Here is a 26,492-nt window from a genome sequence, read left to right as displayed (position 1 = left end):
TGTTACTTCCCCTGGTTTTTATTACGTTTATTCTGCCCATATAATTTATCCTGTTACTTGCCCTAGTAGCTACTGGTGTAAACACTCTTCAATGCAAGTGGAGTGTTCTCACCGAACGCCCTGTCTTCCCACAGGACTGCGGCTGCAACTGGCTGACTCGTGTCAGCGGCACGACTGCGCTTCTAGCTCGCCCGCTGCTCTGCGCCCCCTGCTCTCCCCGCTTCAAAGAGACTGTCTCGAAGCCAGACAGCTTATTATTTTTTTCCCAGCCCCGCCCTGCGACGCCCGCGCCCCCGCACATGGTGGTAATTATTTGAAACTTTGCCAGGGGAAATTGGGTTTCAATTCCAGGGCTTCGGATCGCCGCGCGCCCGACCTCAATTCAAATTTGAGAGCCGCGGGCTCGCACGGCTCACGTATTCGCCACAGATCCACCCGGGGGAGGGGTGAGCTCGTCTTGGGAAGAAGGAAGGGGAGAGAGAGAGAGATTAAAAGGAAATACTGGCGAGATGGTCGCCTGGCAGGCTTCCCAACTCGCGGCCTCGCGAAATTACATTTGCCTGTTTTTAACCTCCCCCCCCCTCTCCCTGTTACACCACACTGATGGTTCTCTGTGCTCGCTACCCCCCTCCTGCCTTCTCAATGTCTAGGGCTGCTTGCGAGTGTGTTCTCTCGCCCACTCTCCTGACCTCGCTAGCGCTACAGCGGCGGAGCACGGCTGCCTCGGTAGTGCCAACATCGGCCTGTGATCCGCCAACAAGCCACGCTAAACAGCCCTCAGGGGTTTGTTTTAGCACGGTATTCTTCCAGACACGTTTTCTCTTAAAAACATTTGAATTTAAACAAGCGATTCTACACATATTTATTTTTGAAGATAAACGTTTTTTCTGAGAGGGCCACAATTATCGAGCGTTACGAAAATTACTATCGCATTTGGGTAACAGTTGGGTGTGTGGTGGGGGAACCAGTAAAGGAGGCGACGGTGGGGGAGAGGTAGAAATAATGCAGCCTAATTGTACACTTGAATTCTTGCACACTTACATACTTTCACTTGCAGACTCGCGTACGTGCATACTTCAACACTTGCATACTTGCACACTTGCATTATTCCATAGTACATACTTTCAAATTTGTAAACTTGCACACACACATTATTGCACACTTACAAACTTGTACACTTGCATACTTTCACACTTGCATATTTGCGCAATAGTAGTTTAGCGTTCCAATACATTTTTTTTTATCTGCGACCTCATCCTTAGAGAATTATGTTTCCTATAACTAATAAGATAATAAGCAAGAAGTTTCACTTCTATCACACGTGGACTTCTCTAATACATTTTTTTTTGTTGTTTATTAATGCAGCAGTAATGAGCCATGGGAACTTTTGCACGATCGACATCACCTGAAAACACTGACAGATACCAGCATTGAGCAGGCGTGCCTAGCTAGAAGCTAGAGTTGCCACTTGTTTCCTTCCTTTTAGTGGCATGTTGCACTCAAAACTTGAAGAAAATAATCATGAACCAGAACAGTAGTATCCTTCTAGTATCACAGGTTAGTAATATTTGTCAGTAAGTATTTGGTGTCTCTAGAATGACTTTTACATTCATGAAAATGGTTTACTGATTAAAAATTTTCAATCATTTTAATTTATATTCTTTATTAAGACACTTATTTCATACACTAACAAACCATGGACATAAAATTAAACTTTATTCATAGTTTGGATTTATGGCATTGAAAAATCAGATTACGAAAAGGTTTGGTTATTTTTGTTTTCATTTGCAATATAATTAACTAATTTATGTATCAATTTAAAACTTGATAAGTTAGTAGTATACGAATATATTTTCTGGAACATGGCTTCTGGCTGTGGAGCGGGGAGCCGAGCCACATCTCTGACGTCACGTCCATCTCTGACGTCACGGCGGCCATCTTGGACCCAAAATTCCTCAAAATTCCTCAAAATTGACTAAAAATTCCTCAAAATTGACTCAAAATGACTCAAAATTTCCCGTTTTAAGAAAAAAAATTCCCGTTTTCGAGGGAAAAATTCCCGTTTCGATGGAAAATTAGGATTTCGAAAAACCACAAATGTCTTTTGCCTTAGAAAGAACACAAATTCCTAAAACTGGCTTAAGCATCCTTAACTCAAGCCAGCGTTAAGCCATTTATAGGATTATGACGTCACCGTTGCAATTTTCGTTACGTCCGCCATCTTGAAAATCCACAATTTTTATGTTAGAAAATCGGGAAAAATTTTAAAAATCATTAAAAAAATTATTTAATCGAATTAAAAAAATATTAAAAACCACTGTTGCAGTTATCGTTACGGTTGCCATCTTGGATTATATAAATGTTACATATTTCGTTACACCCGCCATCTTGGTTGAGTACCATGTCATTCTTACACTTTACGTTACGACCACCATATTGGATCCTATTAATGTTGCAATTATCGTTATGGTCGCCATCTTTAAATTTGGACGCCATCTTGGAAATCCGTAGTTTTTATGTTAGAAAATCGGGAAAAATTCCAAAATTCATCAAAAAATTAATGTATTTAAATTCTGTATGATTATATCGATGTACGTCCTTGGTTCGATTCCCGACGAGAGTAAACGGTCGATCCTTCCTCCATGAAAGCTACCTAGACTGATCTACCACCACCAGTACCAAGTTTTATATCATCAACTGGTATGACATCATGTCCACCATCTTGTCTTCATCCGCTGGAGTCCACCATCTTGTTTTCGTCTGCTAGAGTGTGCCGATACCATGTAGTATAATTATCTGGTCACCATACTTTTGTCCTCAACTGTTGACATTGATCATTGACCTTGGCCTTTGACCTTGACCTTTAAATTTGACCTTGACCTTGAAATTTGACCTTGACCTTGAAATTTGACCTTGACCTTGAAATTTGACCTTGACCTTGAAATTTGACTTTGTCCTTGAAATTTGACTTTGTCCTTGTCGACCATCATGGATCCGACATTTTATGTTCAGTACATGCTACCAGGAGCTACCACCTGCCAGAGTACTCCATCTTGTGTGTGTACTTGTATTATGGAGTACATTTCCATCTGGTTAATTTTATTCTAACCCGCTACAGTGCAGTAATCATTTATTACCGAGGTGCCCCCGCCATCTTGAAATTCGACCGCCATCTTGAAATCATGTAATAATGTAGCTAGAAAAGCGGGAAAAAATCCAAAATTCATTAAATAAATCACTCATTAACTTACATATTGATTCGATCCGCTCCCGTCCTTGGTTCGATACCCGATCGATGCAATAATGTTTAATTTTATGAAAAAATAATAATTTCAATATACCATGTTCATCATTCTTAAAGAGACTTTAAAACCTCTACTAACATCATCCTATCAGACATCAAGACCACCATATTGGAAATTCATAATTGTAATGTTAGAGATTCGTGAAAAAGTTCAAAATTCATTAAATAAATTTGTAATCTATATACTGATTGATTAAATCGACTAAGGTCCTTGGTTCGATCCCTGGCCGATACAAATCAACTTTAATTTTAAAAAAAGTACCAGAAAAGTGTAAGGTTCGAGAAATAAAACACCTCAAAGTCTTTTACAAACATAATATTTATTACACAATTTCTATCCTACTACAGAATCACTTGCGAAAGCCAGCAATCTTATAAACATTTAGCCCTGCATAGACGTGCATCGACTACTTCTTAGCTCCAAATGGCTACAAATGCTTCAAAAGGCTCCAAATGCTCCAACAGCTCCAAAAAAAGGCTCCAAATGCTCCAATAACCACCAAATGCTTAACACAGCTCCAAATGGTTCCAAATGCTCCAAACGGCCTCCAAATGCTTGACAGCCTCCAAATGCTTGACTGCTCCAAACAGCTCCAAATGCTCCAAATGTCTCCAAATTGCTTCAAATGCTCCAAACGGCTCCAAATTTTCCAAATTGCTCCAAATGTTCCAAACGGCTCCAAATGCTCCAAATGCTCCAAATGCTCCAAACAGCTCCAAATGCTCCAAACGGCTCCAAAAGCTCCAAATGTCTCCAAATGCTCCAAACGGCTCCAAATGCTCCAAATGTCTCCAAAAGGCTCCAAATGCTCCAAACGGCTCCAAATGTCTCCAAAAGGCTCCAAATGCTCCAAACGGCTCCAAATGCTCCAAATGCTCCAAATGTCTCCAAAAGGCTCCAAATGCTTCAAAAGGCTCCAAATGCTTCAAAAGGCTCCAATTGTTCCAAGAGCTCCATCTTCAATTGATTCCAACTGATTCCAATTACTTTTCTTATCGAACTTGGCATGGTTACTAACATGTCTTTATTAGTATACATTTTGACTGGCAGTGGTAACGTATTTTGCACCTTTAAGTTATAAGTTTTATTTAGAAATCAGATTTCGATAAATGGTAGATACCATTTGGAAAGAAAATATATTAATTTATCTTCAAGTTTATACACATTTAATTTAAGCCATTATTGTATGTAGCCAGCTTCCCTCAGTTCTTTGAGTATGAAGGATATTTCTTTAATGTTCGAATAGTTTCCTGCACAAAGCGATCCATGTAGTAGTCGTAGCCTGTCAACCAATATGTTAGGATCTTCCCATGAGGTATAATCAAACTCTTCTGCTGCGTTCATCATCCTTGCATGTTTATAATAAATATTATTATCTCTGGTGTCTATCGTTTTAACACCAACCTCAAGGTCACTTTCGTCATCGTGACAGTGATTATCACAAGCTTGATCAGGATAATTTATTTTATTACGACGTTTCCATCGTTTTGGTCTCAAACCACCATCACAGTCTTCGCTCTTGCATGCTTTTGGTGCTTCAGCACAGTACTCAATCATGTCAGCCTTAGATGTGTCAGCACAGTCTTCGTTCACGCCAGCTTCTGATGTGTCACCACAGTCTTCAATCATGTCAGCACCACAAACTTGATCAGGATAATTTATTTTATTACGTCGTTTCCATCGTTTTGGTCTCAGACCGCCATCACAGTCTTCGATCTTGCCTGCTTTAGGTGCTTCAGTACAGTACTCAATCATGTCAGCCTTAGATGTGTCAGCACAGTCTTCGTTCACGCCAGCTTCTGATGTGTCACCACAGTCTTCAATCATGTCAGCACCACAAACTTGATCAGGATAATTTATTTTATTACGTCGTTTCCATCGTTTTGGTCTCAGACCGCCATCACAGTCTTCGATCTTACCTGCTTTAGGTGCTTCAGTACAGTACTCAATCATGTCAGCCTCAGATGTGTCACCACAATCTTCAATCATGCACGCTTCAGATGATTCATCATAGTCTTCGACCTTGTAAGCTTCAGATGGTTCTCCATCTTTCTCATTTTCATGGAGACGACTAGATATTGGAGTAAATATATTTTCATTTCTAATGTGGTTACAACTTCCTTCGTTTGTTTTAGATTTTAAATTATTATCTTGATCTAGATCAGTAATTTTAGCATTAGCTTTTTCGCCTTCGTTCCTCTTCCGCGATGTTGTAGCCCAGTCTTCGTTATCTTTATTCATCTTAATTGTACAGGTCTTGTAATGTCTATCCAAGTAATATCTTCTACCAAAGGATTTCTGACACTGACTGCAATGAAATGGTTTTTGACAAGGACCCAAATTACACTCGCTTCTCTCATGTCGTTTAGCATTCTTTCTCAAGGTAAACACCTTGCTACAGTATCTACAGTGATGACGTTTCGATACAGCGTCAGATCCTAAATCGGAATTCATATTAGTTACCGAGACTAATGCCAGTTGCAAACTAAGAGTTTTAAATTAGATATATTACTTAAATAGAATTTTTTAATTATTTTTTAAATTAGATATATTACTTAAATAGAATTTTTTAATTATTTCATCAGCGAGAATTAATTTATCTCATTCAAAGGTACTTTTTGCAAGTAGTTCTGCTTTTCAACAACAGATGTCGCCACATGTTACTTGCAGGTAAATAATATTTAGTTCTTTTATGCGGGATGCGGGATGCTCACTAACGATCGAAATAGAACGATGGCTTCGCTAGACTCCAAGGAGAAGGAAGTTCGTCCATCCTGTTAGTGCTTCTTAGATTTCTCAGAAATTATTTGACTGAGTAATGATAATTTTTTTTTTTAATTTCCGCCTGATAAAAATATTACAAGTAATGATTGAGTAGCAGAAGTTCACTAATTATATGCAACCTTGAATAAAAAATGACATGCTTCATTAAGTAAAAAAATCCTTCATGCAGAGATAAATTCCTCATCAGTAACCAGAAGCACTCGGAGAAAACCATCAGATGTATAGTCAGGAATAATCAGAAGCACCCAGTGAAAACCATCAAAATATTGTCAAGAATAATCAGGAGCACACGGAGAAATCCATCAAAATATTGTCAAGAATAATCAGGAGCACACGGAGAAATCCACCATAATACTGTCAAGAATAAACGGGAGCACACGGAGAAAACCGCCATAATATTGACAAGAATAATCGGAAGCACACGGAGAAAACCGCCACAAGTTTTCTTTGATATCATAAAATTTCAGGAAAAAATAATAAAAAATAAAAATAAATTAATAAAAAATTTAACAAAATACATAAACAGATTCTGCTAGCTTGTGAACTTCTCATTGTTGAGCAAAGATATAGTTCTAGTACAAGCCAGAATTTTATGTATTTTTTATTTTATTTTTTTAATTTTTTATTAATTTATTTTTATTTTTTATTATTTTTTCCTGAAATTTTATGATATCAAAGAAAACTTGTGGCGGTTTTCTCCGTGTGCTTCCGATTATTCTTGTCAATATTATGGCGGTTTTCTCCGTGTGCTCCCGTTTATTCTTGACAGTATTATGGTGGATTTCTCCGTGTGCTCCTGATTATTCTTGACAATATTTTGATGGATTTCTCCGTGTGCTCCTGATTATTCTTGACAATATTTTGATGGTTTTCACTGGGTGCTTCTGATTATTCCTGACTATACATCTGATGGTTTTCTCCGAGTGCTTCTGGTTACTGATGAGGAATTTATCTCTGCATGAAGGATTTTTTTACTTAATGAAGCATGTCATTTTTTATTCAAGGTTGCATATAATTAGTGAACTTCTGCTACTCAATCATTACTTGTAATATTTTTATCAGGCGGAAATTAAAAAAAAAAAATTATCATTACTCAGTCAAATAATTTCTGAGAAATCTAAGAAGCACTAACAGGATGGACGAACTTCCTTCTCCTTGGAGTCTAGCGAAGCCATCGTTCTATTTCGATCGTTAGTGAGCATCCCGCATCCCGCATAAAAGAACTAAATATTATTTACCTGCAAGTAACATGTGGCGACATCTGTTGTTGAAAAGCAGAACTACTTGCAAAAAGTACCTTTGAATGAGATAAATTAATTCTCGCTGATGAAATAATTAAAAAATTCTATTTAAGTAATATATCTAATTTAAAAAATAATTAAAAAATTCTATTTAAGTAATATATCTAATTTAAAACTCTTAGTTTGCAACTGGCATTAGTCTCGGTAACTAATATGAATTCCGATTTAGGATCTGACGCTGTATCGAAACGTCATCACTGTAGATACTGTAGCAAGGTGTTTACCTTGAGAAAGAATGCTAAACGACATGAGAGAAGCGAGTGTAATTTGGGTCCTTGTCAAAAACCATTTCATTGCAGTCAGTGTCAGAAATCCTTTGGTAGAAGATATTACTTGGATAGACATTACAAGACCTGTACAATTAAGATGAATAAAGATAACGAAGACTGGGCTACAACATCGCGGAAGAGGAACGAAGGCGAAAAAGCTAATGCTAAAATTACTGATCTAGATCAAGATAATAATTTAAAATCTAAAACAAACGAAGGAAGTTGTAACCACATTAGAAATGAAAATATATTTACTCCAATATCTAGTCGTCTCCATGAAAATGAGAAAGATGGAGAACCATCTGAAGCTTACAAGGTCGAAGACTATGATGAATCATCTGAAGCGTGCATGATTGAAGATTGTGGTGACACATCTGAGGCTGACATGATTGAGTACTGTACTGAAGCACCTAAAGCAGGTAAGATCGAAGACTGTGATGGCGGTCTGAGACCAAAACGATGGAAACGACGTAATAAAATAAATTATCCTGATCAAGTTTGTGGTGCTGACATGATTGAAGACTGTGGTGACACATCAGAAGCTGGCGTGAACGAAGACTGTGCTGACACATCTAAGGCTGACATGATTGAGTACTGTACTGAAGCACCTAAAGCAGGCAAGATCGAAGACTGTGATGGCGGTCTGAGACCAAAACGATGGAAACGACGTAATAAAATAAATTATCCTGATCAAGTTTGTGGTGCTGACATGATTGAAGACTGTGGTGACACATCAGAAGCTGGCGTGAACGAAGACTGTGCTGACACATCTAAGGCTGACATGATTGAGTACTGTGCTGAAGCACCAAAAGCATGCAAGAGCGAAGACTGTGATGGTGGTTTGAGACCAAAACGATGGAAACGTCGTAATAAAATAAATTATCCTGATCAAGCTTGTGATAATCACTGTCACGATGACGAAAGTGACCTTGAGGTTGGTGTTAAAACGATAGACACCAGAGATAATAATATTTATTATAAACATGCAAGGATGATGAACGCAGCAGAAGAGTTTGATTATACCTCATGGGAAGATCCTAACATATTGGTTGACAGGCTACGACTACTACATGGATCGCTTTGTGCAGGAAACTATTCGAACATTAAAGAAATATCCTTCATACTCAAAGAACTGAGGGAAGCTGGCTACATACAATAATGGCTTAAATTAAATGTGTATAAACTTGAAGATAAATTAATATATTTTCTTTCCAAATGGTATCTACCATTTATCGAAATCTGATTTCTAAATAAAACTTATAACTTAAAGGTGCAAAATACGTTACCACTGCCAGTCAAAATGTATACTAATAAAGACATGTTAGTAACCATGCCAAGTTCGATAAGAAAAGTAATTGGAATCAGTTGGAATCAATTGAAGATGGAGCTCTTGGAACAATTGGAGACATTTGAAGCATTTGGAGCCTTTTGGAGCTGTTGGAGCCATTTGGAGCATTTGGAGCCATTTGGAGCATTTGGAGCCATTTGGAGCATTTGGAGGCCGTTTGGAGCAATTGGAGCCTTTTGAAGCATTTGGAGCCTTTTGGAGACATTTGGAGCATTTGGAGCATTTGGAGCCGTTTGGAGCATTTGGAGCCTTTTGGAGACATTTGGAGCCGTTTGGAGCATTTGGAGCATTTGGAGACATTTGGAGCTTTTGGAGCCGTTTGGAGCATTTGGAGCTGTTTGGAGCATTTGGAGCATTTGGAGCATTTGGAGCCGTTTGGAGCATTTGGAGCATTTCGAGCATTTGGAGCCGTTTGGAACATTTGGAGCAATTTGGAAAATTTGGAGCCGTTTGGAGCAGTCAAGCATTTGGAGGCTGTCAAGCATTTGGAGGCCGTTTGGAGCATTTGGAACCATTTGGAGCTGTGTTAAGCATTTGGTGGTTATTGGAGCATTTGGAGCCTTTTTTTGGAGCTGTTGGAGCATTTGGAGCCTTTTGAAGCATTTGTAGCCATTTGGAGCTAAGAAGTAGTCGATGCACGTCTATGCAGGGCTAAATGTTTATAAGATTGCTGGCTTTCGCAAGTGATTCTGTAGTAGGATAGAAATTGTGTAATAAATATTATGTTTGTAAAAGACTTTGAGGTGTTTTATTTCTCGAACCTTACACTTTTCTGGTACTTTTTTTAAAATTAAAGTTGATTTGTATCGGCCAGGGATCGAACCAAGGACCTTAGTCGATTTAATCAATCAGTATATAGATTACAAATTTATTTAATGAATTTTGAACTTTTTCACGAATCTCTAACATTACAATTATGAATTTCCAATATGGTGGTCTTGATGTCTGATAGGATGATGTTAGTAGAGGTTTTAAAGTCTCTTTAAGAATGATGAACATGGTATATTGAAATTATTATTTTTTCATAAAATTAAACATTATTGCATCGATCGGGTATCGAACCAAGGACGGGAGCGGATCGAATCAATATGTAAGTTAATGAGTGATTTATTTAATGAATTTTGGATTTTTTCCCGCTTTTCTAGCTACATTATTACATGATTTCAAGATGGCGGTCGAATTTCAAGATGGCGGGGGCACCTCGGTAATAAATGATTACTGCACTGTAGCGGGTTAGAATAAAATTAACCAGATGGAAATGTACTCCATAATACAAGTACACACACAAGATGGAGTACTCTGGCAGGTGGTAGCTCCTGGTAGCATGTACTGAACATAAAATGTCGGATCCATGATGGTCGACAAGGACAAAGTCAAATTTCAAGGACAAAGTCAAATTTCAAGGTCAAGGTCAAATTTCAAGGTCAAGGTCAAATTTCAAGGTCAAGGTCAAATTTCAAGGTCAAGGTCAAATTTAAAGGTCAAGGTCAAAGGCCAAGGTCAATGATCAATGTCAACAGTTGAGGACAAAAGTATGGTGACCAGATAATTATACTACATGGTATCGGCACACTCTAGCAGACGAAAACAAGATGGTGGACTCCAGCGGATGAAGACAAGATGGTGGACATGATGTCATACCAGTTGATGATATAAAACTTGGTACTGGTGGTGGTAGATCAGTCTAGGTAGCTTTCATGGAGGAAGGATCGACCGTTTACTCTCGTCGGGAATCGAACCAAGGACGTACATCGATATAATCATACAGAATTTAAATACATTAATTTTTTGATGAATTTTGGAATTTTTCCCGATTTTCTAACATAAAAACTACGGATTTCCAAGATGGCGTCCAAATTTAAAGATGGCGACCATAACGATAATTGTAACATTAATAGGATCCAATATGGTGGTCGTAACGTAAAGTGTAAGAATGACATGGTACTCAACCAAGATGGCGGGTGTAACGAAATATGTAACATTTATATAATCCAAGATGGCAACCGTAACGATAACTGCAACAGTGGTTTTTAATATTTTTTTAATTCGATTAAATAATTTTTTTAATGATTTTTAAAATTTTTCCCGATTTTCTAACATAAAAATTGTGGATTTTCAAGATGGCGGACGTAACGAAAATTGCAACGGTGACGTCATAATCCTATAAATGGCTTAACGCTGGCTTGAGTTAAGGATGCTTAAGCCAGTTTTAGGAATTTGTGTTCTTTCTAAGGCAAAAGACATTTGTGGTTTTTCGAAATCCTAATTTTCCATCGAAACGGGAATTTTTCCCTCGAAAACGGGAATTTTTTTTCTTAAAACGGGAAATTTTGAGTCATTTTGAGTCCATTTTGAGGAATTTTGAGTCAATTTTGAGGAATTTTGAGGAATTTTGGGTCCAAGATGGCCGCCGTGACGTCAGAGATGGACGTGACGTCAGAGATGTGGCTCGGCTCCCCGCTCCACAGCCAGAAGCCATGTTCCAGAAAATACATTCGTATACTACTTAAGTTATTAACTATTATGTTGTTACCTAGTCGTTGGAAATTAGAATGGCAACAAGAGCTTAAGGAAACACAGAGCAATGTATAACACATATTTAGTACGGCATGTACAGAGATTTATTCACACATTATACAAACACCTATAATCCTCATACATTAATATAAATTTTCTTATTATGTTGGCTGTTACACAATACTGCTACAATTCATGTTCCAGCGATTACCAACAAAACACCTGAAATAAACTTATACAAAATTACGTATCATTCACTACTTTTTAAACATTTTCTCATAACCACACGAATTATTCCTCAATAAATAATTCTAACTGGACCCTTTTCTTTTAGTTATAATTACAAATTCTTTTTTATACAAAATACTTAAACCTTCAATTACAGATCAAAATTAGACATTGTTTTAACAGTACCAGAGACTTAGGAACGAGATATTTCTAACACAATTTAAATTTCAACACTTCTCCCCAAATAAAATTGGCTAAAATCTTCAGTGTCGTTTAAGTGATAGCGGCGAGTGTTTTTTATTTCCGTTGATCCTTGACCTGATCACCCCAGTCGGACCGGAAACATCGACGGAGCGAATGTCTTTATTCTACCTCTGCCGCCGTGCTGATTCCCTGATACTTGCACATTTTCGCCGGCTCTTAATTCACACTATTTGGTAATAAAACGAACACTATACTAGTGCAGAAAATTGGAGACAAATCACCTAACATGCTGTTGCTTGAAATTATTTTAAAACAGTTTTTCATTAAAAATTTACCTCCTTGTTTATGTTCATTGGTAGTCTTAAACGCCACGACTGGTAGTCCCGCTAATGCCACTGCACTACGCCCTTAATGTTTTAATCAAGTAGTAACACCTTTATTTTCACCGTATTAATAGAACGAGAAAATATATATATATATTTTTTTAAAGTATTGCTGAGCAGAACTCTGTTATGCTCCTAGTCGCAAACCACTTCATGACCCTCGGCGGAATTTTCTATGTTCCCCTTGGTCATTTTACTGCAAAGTCCGACACCTACTTTTTACTTCCGAAGTCCCGTGCCAACTTGCAAATTGTTTCTGGGCTACCACTGAATTATTACCAAGTCCGTAACTGACTTGTATAATTTGCGGCCTCTCTTACCGCCTTTTTCGGCATCCATGCGCAGCTTGAAGACCTCAGCGGGCAGCCTTTCGGCGTCGATGATCGCAGGTGCGGGTCGTGGTCACCGCATTATTCACGCAGCCGGTTGAGAGAAGACTCTATGGAACTCGTGCTAGCAGCCTGCTTATATACTCGCTGCGCTCCATACTAAAACAGCGAGGAATATTCTGGACATCCTGAATCGGAAACGCGGCTCGGAAACTTCCGACCACGTCCACGTGCTCCGATCAAAGGCGATTCGGCACGAGTGGACCCGAGGATCTGCTATCCAACGCGCATCAATTGAAATTCGCGCGCCGAGTCCGTGCAGTGTATGGCGGGTGGTATCCCACTAGCCCGCAGGGGCGAGTTTCCTCGTTACGCAGTACCAACCTGCGTAACAATGTTTCTTACTCATATAAATCGTTTTGAGATTTTTTTTTAATATTTGCTTTATATTTATTTTACATTTAATATTGATATTTTTATCTCTTTTAATGTGTTATTTCCTACTAAATGGAAGACTCAGTCACTATCTGTCAAGAGTCTCTTTTATCAGTTCTAGTATCCGGCAGATGGTTCACACATATGCCAAACGCGTTATTGAAAAGAAAAAAACCTACACACGGTGGCTTAAAAAATATTTTTGTAACAAGATTTTAAACAGAGAAGCGTTTTGGTAGCACTGAAGGCTTGTCTTATCTTGTTGCTATTATCCCTGAGGTCTAACTGAGCTGTATTGTAAATATTTCTTTCTATTTTTTCTAGTCCCCCCAGAAACACAAAATTCCTATATATATATATATATATATATATATATATATATATATATATATATATATATATATATATATTCCCTTCTGCACAGCCTACAGGCGTAGGTAGATTTCAAACTACCTATTTTTATTTTTGGAAATATTTTGGAAACTTCTATATACTTCTGGGACATTTTAAGAATTTAATGTACATAGCATATTTATGTTCGCCAATATTACAAAATGATCCATTCAATATTTTCTAATTTTCCATGCAGCACATATATTACGAATAATTTTAACTCAATGTATCTAGCATTTAATAGCTTAAGAAATAATTTCATATAATATGCCAAATAAGATATTTATTTAATTATTTTGACCTTCAAACAGTATATTTCATCCCTTACACTAATAAAATTGCCGTATAAAAATTTGCTTTGCACCAAAGTTTAAGATAATATTAATATGGTTTAAAATAATTTCAAACAAATTTGATAGTAAGAAAGTTGCGAATATTTATACATTTCAACCCAAATTTTTAAGGTAATAATAATTATTTTCATCAAAAATTGTTTCAGCCAAAGTTTAAGGTGAAGTTTAGGTTTCATACAAAAAATTGTAATGACTATAATAGTATATCTATTCAACAAAAATATTTATTTTTTACTTTCAAACCTTATTATTTCCACCCCTTGTAGTAATGGTTGGATAACAATATTGTATTTTAACAATGGTTTTAGTCAATATTAGGACAGTTAAACAAAAAAAAGAATCGATTCGATAGTGTACCGGGTAGGGAAGTTTTATTTATTTTCTCATTCCATCCCCAGGTTTCTTCAAACCCTTGCAATAATGGTTTCTATTTAATAAATTGTTTTAGACAAAAGTTTTAGGTAAATATAAGTGTTACAAAAAATTTTAACGGATTCGATTGTGTCCTTACTAAGTTAGGTTATAATTTGTTTTACTTCCAACCCTTGTTTTTTACACCACTTGTAGTTATAGTTGTTCGTATAAAAAATATTTCAGAAGAAAGTTTTAGATCATATTTATACGATTTACAAAATATTCTAACGGATTTAATAGTGTGCATATTAAATATATATTATATATTTAATTATATTAAATTAGATTATATAATATATTAAATTATATAATATATTCAATATTATATATATATATGAATTTGTATGTCTTTCTACCCCTGTTAGTTTCAACCCCTTACAATAATGGTTTGTCATATAAAAATAATTTCGGGAAAATGTAGATTTTTTTTTGGTTTCAAAAAAAAATCGAATTTAATAGTGTAAAAGGTATTAATTTTATGATTTTTTTTCATTTACAACCCTTTTCTAAAACCTTTGCAGCAATGGTTCGTCGAATCAATAATTTTTTCCGACAAAAATAGATAAAAATTATAAGTATTACAAAATATCCGAACGAATTCTTTGTTGTGTCTACGAAAGACGTTATGATATTTTGTCCTCCAAACATTGTTTATTCTACCCCTTGCAGTAATGGTTGGGCGTATAAACAAGTGTTTTAGACGAAAGTTGTAGAAATAATTTAAGTTTTTGCAATAAAACAGAACGGATTTAACAATGTTAATCGTACGTAAATTATGAATGTTTTTAAGTTCTAACCCATTAATTTTTCAACCCCTGCAACAATGGTTAGTTTTATCACATTTTTTACAGACAAAGTTTTAGATAAAAATTATAGGATTTACAAACAATATGAATTTTTTTAATTCTGACCCTTATTTTTTCAACCCCTTGCAGCAATGATTTGTCTAATCAAAAATTGTTTCAGACCAAAGTTTTAGATAAAAATTATAAGATTAAAAAAAAATTGGTGTGAATTCGATGTTGAGCATTCAAAGGGAGTTATGATTTTTTTGTCATCAAATCTTTGTTTTTTCAACCCCTTACAGTTATGGTTGGTCGTATCAAAAGATTTTTGGTATTACTTCTTCGAGTTATACTTCAAATGTATTATATATTTTCCATATTACTAGAGTTACAGCGATTTTTCTGTTTTTTAAAATATCTTCCCTATTTATACCCCTTACTCGACAGAGTTTTCCTCTACTAGATTTTATGTATCAGTTTGGAAGTTATTTGTGAAAAACTGTGACAGTTATCGTGTCTACAGTATAGTGATATAAACATATAATTCCAATCTGATTATACTGACAATTTTTTATAATATAACAAGATTTTATTCGACCAATTTTACCTACTTGAGATTTTGATTTTTATATGTATACTTCGTTTCTTTGACAGAGTTGATCTCTGTTTCGTTTTAGACATGTATCATTTTCCTTTGCCCATTGTGTTCCAATTCATTGGAGTTATTGTGCCCTGCGTTGTTTTTGGTCTTATTTAATAACCGGAAAAAATTGTATTTCAAGTCCTACGCCGATATATTTAGGAAATTATTTTTAGAAAAATTTAGTTTGTTAAATAATAAAAGAACCTTTCATTGCAAAAGACTCAAAAGTTTTGAATTCAGACACTTTAAATGAACTCACGTGATGTTCTGTGTAGCTATAATCACGGAACACAATAATTGTTTGTTTTTTTAATTCCCTACACGCCGCTGTTTCCCTCGTTTTGTGAGGATGGCTGCCATAAAGTTTATTCCAAACGCGGTTTTGCTCCACGCGTGAAGCCGACACAGTTTTGGGTGGAGTGTTGAAAAGTTCTGAAGTTGGTCAACCTGCCGGCGAGCGACAATAGCTATGGCTTCATGTCCGCAGTGCAGCCACCACCCCAGCTTGCCGCAGAAGAGCAAGTTTAGCATATTCCTTCTTGCCGCTCTCCATTATACCTAAACGTTTTCATGAAAAAAAAAATCGCTAAACTCTGGTGTGAATGGAATAGCAAAACAGTCAGGGATTTCTCAGTTACATTGGCCGCTGTGACGGGCTTCAAAATGCCGAATACCCTCCAATGTAAGCTGCTGCCGTTATTACAATTCACTTGTCTGGCTGCGCCTGGAACTCAGGTCTGTGGCTTTGAAATTCCGTGCCTGCACTCGAAACTTTCATCAGGAAACTCATCCAGCGGCCAAATGCAGCAACTGCTTCTCTAGCAGACAACATTCACAAGTACTGGAAGCATTAACACACGGTGCATTAGTTTTTCCTGCGGAAATCAAATACCTTTAATACGGGATGTAGCCTTCGGCACATTAGAGGAACAGTATTTTTCACATTCTATAATCCCCAAGCCTTCTTCTTTTCAAAATTTATATCAAGGATATCTTCGTATAAGCCTTAATATGCAATACAAATATCGCATATATTTATGAGCGCATTATATGACTTTCAAAGCATAAAAAAGTATTTCCAAATTTTATCCGCTTTTGCAAATAAATTGTCACGTAATTACACACCAAGCAATCGGGATTATTTGTTGCGTTTATTCAGGTGGAAGGGCAGTTTAACGGTTAATGCGCTGGGAGCTCACTTCGTGAAAGTTTGTTGCGGCGGAATTGTAAACGATGCCGCGGCACAGGGCAAAGGTGTGCGAGTGGACGAGGCGCAGGCGAGTGTGGACGAGGCGCAGGCGAGTGTGGACGAGGCGCAGGCGAGTGTGGACGAGGCGCAGACGAGTGTGGACGGGGCGCAGAAAAGTGTGGACGAGGCGCAGACGAGTGTGGACGCGGCGCAGACGAGTGTGGACGAGGCGCAGACGAGTGTGGACGGGGCGCAGACAAGTGTGGATGGGGTGCAGACGTGTTTGTACGAGGCGCAGACGAGTTTGTACGGGGCGCAGACGAGTGAGGACGAGGCGCAGACGAGTGTGGACGGGGCGCAGACAAGTGTTGACGAGGTGCAGACATGTTTGGACGGGGCGCAGACGAGTGTGGACGGGGCGCAGAAAAGTGTGAACTGGGTGAGACGTGTTTGGACGAGGCGCTGACGATTGTGGACGAGGCACAGACGAGTGTGGACGGGGCGCAGACAAGTGTGGACGGGGCGCAGACAAGTGTGGACGGGGTGCAGACGTGTTTGGACGAGGCGCACACGAGTGTGGACGGGGTGCAGACAAGTGTGGACGGGGTGCAGACGTTTTTGGACGAGGCGCAGACGAGTGTGGACGGGGCGCAGACGAGTGTGGATGAGGCGCAGACGAGTGTGGACGGGGCGCAGGCGAGTGTGGACGAGGCGCAGACGAGTGTGGACGGGGTGCAGACATGTTTGGACGGGGCGCAGACGAGTGTGGACGGGGCGCAGGCGAGTGTGGACGAGGCGCAGACGAGTGTGAACGGGGTGCAGCCGTGTTTGGACGAGGCGCAGACGAGTGTGGACGGGGTGCAGACAAGTGTGGACGGGGCGCAGACGAGTGTGGATGAGGCGCAGACGAGTGTGGATGGGGCGCAGACAAGTGTGTACGGGGTGCAGACGTGTTTGGACGGGGCGCAGACGAGTGTGGACGGGGCGCAGGCGAGTGTGGACGAGGCGCAGACGAGTGTGGACGGGGTGCAGACGTGTTTGGACGGGGTGCAGACGAGTGTGGACGGGGCGCAGGCGAGTGTGGACGAGGCGCAGACGAGTGTGGACGGGGCGCTAACGAGTGTGGATGAGGCGCAGACGAGTGTGGACGGGGCGCAGACAAGTGTGTACGGGGTGCAGACGTGTTTGGACGGGGCGCAGACGAGTGTGGACGGGGCGCAGACGAGTGTGGACGGGGCGCAGGCGAGTGTGGACGAGGCGTAGACGAGTGTGGACGGGGTGCAGACGTGTTTGGACGGGGCGCAGACGAGTGTGGACGGGGCGCAGGCGAGTGTGGACGAGGCGCAGACGAGTGTGGACGGGGTGCAGACGTGTTTGGACGAGGTGCAGACGAGTGTGGACGAGGCACAGACGAGTGTGGATGGGGCACGGACGATAATGTAGGCAGCTGGACAGTGGCATCATCATCTGCAGGGAACAAGAGCCTAACTTACTGGAAACATTACAAACGTACAAAGACATTGCCGTAAAAAAATAGTTGTGAATGACTGTAGTAGATAAATCTTAATCAAATAAAGGCATTTAGTTAAGTTAAAATTATTAAAATTTGGAGAAAAAATCATACGATCAAATTACAAAAAAAAATTATTGATAAGACTTAATTAATTTTAAGATTTGTGTTCACGAGCAAGAAACGGCACACATCAGTAGAGGAGCCTAACTACAGCCAAAGCAAAAGATCAATAATTTACTCACAATAAATAGGCTAATTAAGAGTGAGAGGTACAAGGGCTGCAAGTACAGACCTGTGCTAATTGAATATATCATATCACTGGGAAAGGCGACAGTTGACATTAAAATACCCAATGTTCAGAAGGAATAGTCGTAAGAATTAAATTTTGAATTTCTTGCTAAATAGAACATACTTAGTACTTCGCCATCTAATCATTACCGCTATATTTCAGACCAACCCGGATTATAAATAGGATCCAAGAGATGGCGAAGAGCAACTTGGCTGCAAACGGAAGGGTGGTCTTAATGCGAGTTTAACTTCTAAGAGCAGTAATTAGAAGCGGAAACAAAATGCCGGTGCGCTCGGAACTCGGTGAACCACTCAGACTCCATCTCGCCGCTCCGCGGAGCACAGACTCCCCGCCGCGACTGCTCGCGAACTCGTGAATAATGAATCAGCAAGGCGGGCCGCGCTTCCTTTCAAGTGGCCCGGGGGTGGCCTCCGCCAGCCGTGAGACGCCCGCGCGGTGTGCGGTGCTCTCGTCCAGGCACCTGTGGTGCTCTCGTCCAGGCACCTGTGGTGCTCTCGTCCAGGCACCTGTGGGGCTCTCGTCCAGGCACCTGTGGTGCTCTCGTCCAGGCACCTGTGGTGCTCTCGTCCAGGCACCTGTGGTGCTCTCGTCCAGGCACCTGTGGTGCTCTCGTCCAGGCACCTGTGGTGCTCTCGTCCAGGCACCTGTGGTGCTCTCGTCCAGGCACCTGTGGGGCTCTCGTCCAGGCACCTGTGGGGCTCTCGTCCAGGCACCTGTGGTGCTCTCGTCCAGGCACCTGTGGTGCTCTCGTCCAGGCACCTGTGGTGCTCTCGTCCAGGCACCTGTGGTGCTCTCGTCCAGGTACCTGTGGTGCTCTCGTCCAGGCACCTGTGGTGCTCTCGTCCAGGCACCTGTGGTGCTCTCGTCCAGGCACCTGTGGTGCTCTCGTCCAGGCACCTGTGGTGCTCTCGTCCAGGCACCTGTGGTGCTCTCGTCCAGGCACCTGTGGGGCTCTCGTCCAGGCACCTGTGGGGCTCTCGTCCAGGCACCTGTGGTGCTCTCGTCCAGGCACCTGTGGTGCTCTCGTCCAGGCACCTGTGGTGCTCTCGTCCAGGCACCTGTGGTGCTCTCGTCCAGGTACCTGTGGTGCTCTCGTCCAGGCAGGTACCTGTGGTGCTCTCGTCCAGGTACCTGTGGTGCTCTCGTCCAGGTACCTGTGGTGCTCTCGTCCAGGCAGGTACCTGTGGTGCTCTCGTCCAGGCACCTGTGGTGCTCTCGTCCAGGTACCTGTGGTGCTCTCGTCCAGGTACCTGTGGTGCTCTCGTCCAGGCACCTGTGGTGCTCTCGTCCAGGTACCTGTGGTGCTCTCGTCCAGGCACCTGTGGTGCTCTCGTCCAGGTACCTGTGGTGCTCTCGTCCAGGCAGGTACCTGTGGTGCTCTCGTCCAGGCACCTGTGGTGCTCTTGTCCAGGTACCTGTGGTGCTCTCGTCCAGGCACCTGTGGTGCTCTCGTCCAGGTACCTGTGGTGCTCTCGTCCAGGCACCTGTGGTGCTCTCGTCCAGGTACCTGTGGTGCTCTCGTCCAGGCAGGTACCTGTGGTGCTCTCGTCCAGGCACCTGTGGTGCTCTCGTCCAGGTACCTGTGGTGCTCTCGTCCAGGCACCTGTGGTGCTCTCGTCCAGGTACCTGTGGTGCTCTCGTCCAGGCAGGTACCTGTGGTGCTCTCGTCCAGGCACCTGTGGTGCTCTTGTCCAGGTACCTGTGGCCCCCGGCCGTGGGCACGTGCGGCCTGCGAGGACCTCTGCTCTGTGCTTGGTGGGAAGTCAGTGAGCGAGTCTTTCAGCACTCGCCGGTGATGTGCAAACATGTAACCTCGGTAACAAGCAAATTCGCGTGTCCTCGTGCTGCAAATTAACTTAAAATCCGAAATTTGAACACGAGAAGTCTAACGTATAATTCTTTAAAGTAATGCCGAGCGTAATAAATATACGAAAAATATTTCCCCGTTTTAAAACCTAACTATAATAATTCTGTTTGACAAGATGGTAATAACTTAACCGAACCCAACGCAACCCAGTTGAGGTTAGGCTAGTCTAATTATTATTATTTTTTCCCTACTTTTTTTCTCAAAGTCGGTGCATTTGATGAGCTTTTGGGTGGTTTCTAAACAACTACGATGCAGTTCGTCAGCGCGGTGTAAGATAGTGTGTCGGTTACTCTCTGGCGCGGTGATGTTCCTCCGGTGACAGCGGCCGGCTTGTCGACTCTCCCAGCCGCTCTCTTATTGGCGGTCTTGTCGCGCAGCTGGACCGAGGTCAGCACGCCAGTACATGCTGCGCCAGGCCTGGTCAGCGGGCGGCCTCGAACAAGCTTCTGGCCCGCCAAGAACCACACGATCGGCCGAATGCCACACTGAACTGCTTCACGGGTTGGTTTATAAACATGCTGTTGCGTTTTTGTGAAATTAATTCACAGGTTCTTGGGACATAATATAGGTTTTTCCACAAAATAATATCCCAGTATAATTTAGACTATTCACGACAAATAATACATCAAATTGAAGGTAAACTAACAATTTTTTTCTTATAAATGAAAAATAGGTATACCTTTAGTTATACGGCACACATCCAACCTAAAGTACAATTATTCCCAAAATTTGGTTAACACGTCCGGAGTAAAGAAAGCAATAGCCTCTTCGATTCTGTGTCGCGACTCCGGAAAATCATTAGGTAGTGGTGGAACGTAGACACGATTTTTTTATAAAGCCCCAAAGAATAAACAATACATGGAGTTTTGTCAGCTGAACGTAGAGGCCAGCGAAAAAGAGCTCTGTCGCCTCGGCCATTACGACCAATCCAATGGTCAGGGACTTCGACGTTCAACCACTCAACCACTCGTACAAAGAGATTCCAATGAGGAGGGGCTCCATCCTGTTGCCAAATAAAGTTTAGAGGTTCACCCTCTACTAACTGGGAAAAGAGCTATTCGTTCAACATAAGTGGAGCTGCAAGTGAGAATATAACAAAGCAGTACTCGCGCATGCGCTTATTTAAAATTGTTTTGAGTTATTCTTTAAATTTAACCTTGAACCAACACCCTACAACTCTTACAGTTGATACTATTAAAATTTATAACTGGAACATACTGTATTATTTCAGTCTCTAAATATGTTTATATTTGTTTGTTAAAAATACATTAAAATTATATTTATGTACAAACGTGTAATATTTCGCCTTTTATTTACTTTTTGCTCCCAGAACCTCAAAGTAATTGTAAAATGTTGCAATTGGCCCGAAGGTACATTTAATTTAAAGGCCTGACCTAGACAGGCCAACATCAGTCTAAAAAAATAAACCGTAACATTATTTTCATTTATAAAAAAAATTGGAAATATATAAAAATAAAAATGTTAATGTTAATTTGTACAAAATAGTTAATCTCCGAAAGTTCTTCACCGATTGCTTTGAAATTTCGACAGAACATTGCATTCGTAAACGCGCGTGTTTAAAATAATAAAAAATTAAAATATTAATACAAGATAGATTGTGTAACTCCGTTCACGTGATAGAAGTGAAACTTATTTTGTTATTTAAACCTTGACTCGTAGTGCTCGCTTTATATCTCTTTGTCATCAGAAAGTTTCAAAATAATGTTTCACAAATGAAAACATTGCATAAAATTCAGCCTTGAAATTGTAATTGTAATTTTACTCCTATCGCATCCAAAGAAGTTTCACTTCAAAAATTGTGAAATCAAACATATTAGGAACGTGTACTTTCACCTTTCTTTCATTTTCCATTCAGCCAGACTGAGCCACAGCAACGCGTGGCCGGTACAGCTAGTACCGAACAGAAATGTTTTAATGTAAACTACGGTACGTGTGCACCCATTTAAAGAAATGCGAGGTCGTCGAACCAGCCCCGGCGAGCCCGCGGGGGGGCGGGGGGGGGGGGCCTCGGCTCCGGGGACAATGTGCTCGCGCGACGCCGGGCGCCCGGATGCAAATTGCAGAACAATCGACAATCGACGCTGCGCGCGGCGCGAAGCTCCCGCCGTAAACAAAACCCATTGTGAGCCGCCGTGTTGGTCGGGAGGGGGGCGCTTGTTCGCGCCGACCTGCTCTGTCCGCGTCGCTGCGACGTCACTGGCCCGTGTGTCTCAGCGCCGCTCCCTGCTGCCCGCCTGCAAGAGGCTTTATTCTTCCACAGTGCATCGTGTACTCATTCTACAACAGTTTATACTTTATACTAAATAAATTAATGTGTCAACGCAAACTGAAAATTGGGCCTCTTTAAGATATATTAAGCGTAGCATTTATACCAAAGATAATTAATTCATTAGCTACGGATTTTTGTGTACCTCTAACTATATGGTGATTAAGTTCAATTAAAATGAATATATTTCGAAGTAGCTTGGCTTCTGGATTGTAGCCGCGTCCAAGTCGAATATATCACCGACGTTTCGGTCGACATTTCAGTCGCCATCATCAGGGTAGAGTTACCTACTGGTAACGGCCGCGATAGCCTGCGATCATTATTAAATATATTTTGAACATAACATTAAATTTTATTAGTTTTTAGAAACACCTAAAACACTTGGGCATGAAGGATAGGAGCTCTGATGTCGAAGCGAGCTGTTCATGACCTAATGGCACTCTTTTTTGTGAATCAAGATGTTCACGACCTTGGGCTCTTGTGGCAGGGCGAACTGTTCATGTTCTTGCAGGGCTCTGTTGGCAAGGTGAGCCGTTCACGACCTCGGGTCGGACAGTTTCGCACTACACACCAATTTGACTCGAATGTTTTTGTACTTGAAACGTAATAGTAACTAGTTTTATTCTTAACTAGAATAGACACTTCTGCTGAACTTCCCTTCAGACATTCACGTTAATTACGGTGGCTCGCTGCTCAACGAGGACTGTGCACGCATGTTGAGGTGATACTGCGTTACAGAAACAGGCATGTGTAGTCCTTATCGACCACTGGGCTCGTAATGGTTCACTCAACAACCTTAAAGAAGTAGAATTCTACCATCTAGTACAGTAGAACACAATAGTAACATTACTCTCACTATAAATTATTTCATATAAATTTATTATTTAAGTACTTACTTTAGATTGATAGTGGAAATAAATCAAAAGATTAAAGATCACACTTTGTGTTATTAATTGTATCATGCTAATCTCTCCTCAGGAGATTTCGCAACTCTGAACGCTAGGCCTGAAAGGAGCTGTGCCGTTGCAGTCCTCGAGTCGCAACATCCGCCAGTAGCTTCTCGCCATCACACGTTAGCCCGGCATTGTCAGTTATGTACAATAGTATATTATTGGATTTAAATGTTTTTTGAACACACACCCTCATTGGATATACTGCATGTCACAGAGAAACCTCAATAACGAACAAAATTGATGAATACACAAATTCACAGAAAACTAGCAAAAATCATGTCAAAAGTTAAATGCATGGACCGCACAGAGAAGTCTGTGGAAGGAGTTAGTCAGAAAATATATATAGCACAGATGAATGCAGCGGGTTGACAATGACGACATACTTGCCTGATGTGCCTGATTACGGGAGTAGATCTCAGTTCGCGAGACTTCGCAAATATTTTGTCTTGAATAAGCCTACTGTGTTCATTTTTACTGTCGTCGTCGTGTTGTCAGGAATTAATATTTTAGTCACATCGCTGGGTTCACCTATTATGTCTGTGTTTTTGTTGCTTAGTATCTTCGTTGAGTTCGCCTGTTGGTCGCTTTGTTGTGAAAAGTCGGCTTTTTGCGTTTATATACTGTTATTCTTGCAACTGTCTCGTCGTTTTCATCCCAGGCTGATTTGGCTTGTTTTCTGTGTATTTGCGTATTCATATTTTTTGTACGTTTTCGAGGTTTCCCACTGACATTCAGTGTTAACAACGATGGCGTAGGTTAGAAAAAAAATTTAAATCAGCCTTCCCCATTGCGAGAATTGTCCAAAGATTGTTATGGATTGTTGGATTGCTGGCTGCCTCTCGTGAACCTTCGGCTAAACTCGGGTTTGTCCGCCACACGAAGTCTCCACGTGTGACCCCGCCGACCCTGTTCGCAACTCTAAAGGCCCTTACACACCTTCCAATCCATTGTGAGTCTATGTCTTAAACGTAGGATGAAAAATGGCAATTTGTGTAATCTGTACGTTGATCGTCCTAACAAAAAAAAAGTTGGAATCCGATTTAGGAAGATTGGACGGTCTTCCCCATCCGACTAGCCGACTTAAGACAGACCCTCTAAACTTTACTTCTTAGATCGGATAGCATGTAGCGCAGTCGGGCATCGATTCCGATTATTTGCTTGTTTTCTCGCAAAATGGTATTACGTTTTTATGAACGACTTTACCAGTCTTAACAACACTATCAAACATTGTTCATTCATACATTTAAAAAATTTGGAAATCGTCCGAGTTCAATTGCTCCAACAATATCGAATGCGTAAATTTCTTTCTTTCCTTTAGCCACTTTTTTGTCCAAACTTCCCTTCTAGTGGAGGCTCTTGAATGAACCACGATGTTGTAACAGCAACCCCCTTTTTTTCGACAATAACGGAGCCATGACGAGGGTGTGATCAGGTCGAGAGTCGCAGAAATACTGATTCATGACAAGAGCGGAAGAAATAAATTGTAGTGTGTGGATAACGATCTCCTTGCATAAATTGGAGATCAGATCTATTGGATTGGAAAGTGTGTAGAGGCCTTAAGCTTTGATCGCCCCCTCTGCTGTTTTAGACTACTGCTGCAATCGTCGCCGGTCATGTACCGCAGTGTGCTGATGTAACCTGCGAGAGTACCGTTCTGTCGCAGGCAGCCATCATTATTTTTTTTTGCCATATTGAGCAATATTATTGCTAAAATCGTTATATACTATGACTTGTTAAGTAGTTTTCCAATATTTCTAGACGACATAATTATTTCTTAAAAGAGTGTAGATTTGAACCATTAACCCTTTATTTTAATTTATAACTCCTACGCTAGACCTCGAGTTCCGCAATGTCCTTAAGGGGCCGCCTCGTCAGGGGTGTATGTTATTAGTGAGGCGGGACGATAAGCGCGACGCTCGCTGGTGCTTCCAGCGCGGTATAGCCTCTAAGCGCAAGTCTCTGAACTGGCGCGCATTCGTCTCGTCGTCACAGGATAACTGTGAAATTTGAGCGGTGACCGTAACATTATATGGCGGAGAAATAAAGATAAAGGTGTTATGCAAGCCCCTTAAGTGCTTTCAAGAATCTGTACTAATTGTTTTATGCCTAAAAATTACTCTGGAAACACGCGTTTTAGGCATTTTAACGCTTCTAAAAATACAGTTTAAAAACTTAATCCGAAATTAAAAGTACTTTTCGGTCCTCAGCGAACTCTTAAATGCTATTCGTAAATAGGCCCCACTCGGATATCTTGAGTAGTTTTGAAATCGCGTTGTTTTTCCTGAAGCTCTGCACACCGTATGTGTGCCCAGGTAGGCGGGCCCCTTAAATGTTCATCTAATATGAGTAAATTAAATATATATGTTTTCGGCCTTCGTAAAAACTTTATAATACCAAATCGTATAAACAGTTTTGACTCCTGATTTTACTATAATATATATAATATATTAAATAATTTTTATATGTTTTAGAAAACTTGAAAAAATTAATTTTAAATAAATATTTAAATATAATATACTAAAAACATTAAACAGCTAGTTTGAAACTCTGCGATTGCGTGTAAAAATATTTTTAAAAATCTATGTGATTTTAATCATTTAAAAAGATTTAATACGTGACTTTTAAATGTTATGTTTTAGGAATATTGTACTAGTATCGATAAATCTACATAAGGTTGCCAAC

The 26,492-nt window shown here is 40.5% G+C and overlaps 2 protein-coding genes across 2 annotated transcripts; one reads left to right on the top strand and one right to left on the bottom strand.

The window, feature by feature from the left end:
- Positions 1–299: 299 nt before the first annotated feature.
- LOC134531682 (aspartic and glutamic acid-rich protein-like) lies at positions 300–18,323 on the top strand. The gene is made up of 4 exons (XM_063367519.1): positions 300–305; positions 16,939–17,319; positions 17,388–18,122; positions 18,165–18,323. Exons 1-4 carry the CDS (start codon positions 300–302, stop codon positions 18,321–18,323), a joined length of 1,281 nt encoding a protein of 426 aa, XP_063223589.1.
- Positions 18,324–19,066: 743 nt separating this feature from the next.
- Positions 19,067–24,758, bottom strand: LOC134531612 (uncharacterized). Its single transcript, XM_063367401.1, has 3 exons — positions 24,747–24,758; positions 20,861–21,016; positions 19,067–20,449 (listed from the first exon to the last, which is right to left on the bottom strand). Exons 1-3 carry the CDS (start codon positions 24,756–24,758, stop codon positions 19,067–19,069), a joined length of 1,551 nt encoding a protein of 516 aa, XP_063223471.1.
- Positions 24,759–26,492: the final 1,734 nt, after the last annotated feature.

Source organism: Bacillus rossius, chromosome 1 (assembly GCF_032445375.1).
Source record: "Bacillus rossius redtenbacheri isolate Brsri chromosome 1, Brsri_v3, whole genome shotgun sequence".
Classification (NCBI taxonomy): domain Eukaryota; kingdom Metazoa; phylum Arthropoda; class Insecta; order Phasmatodea; family Bacillidae; genus Bacillus; species Bacillus rossius.
The sequence above is the reverse complement of the archived record's forward strand: the minus strand, read 5'-3'. Positions and strand labels throughout refer to the sequence as shown.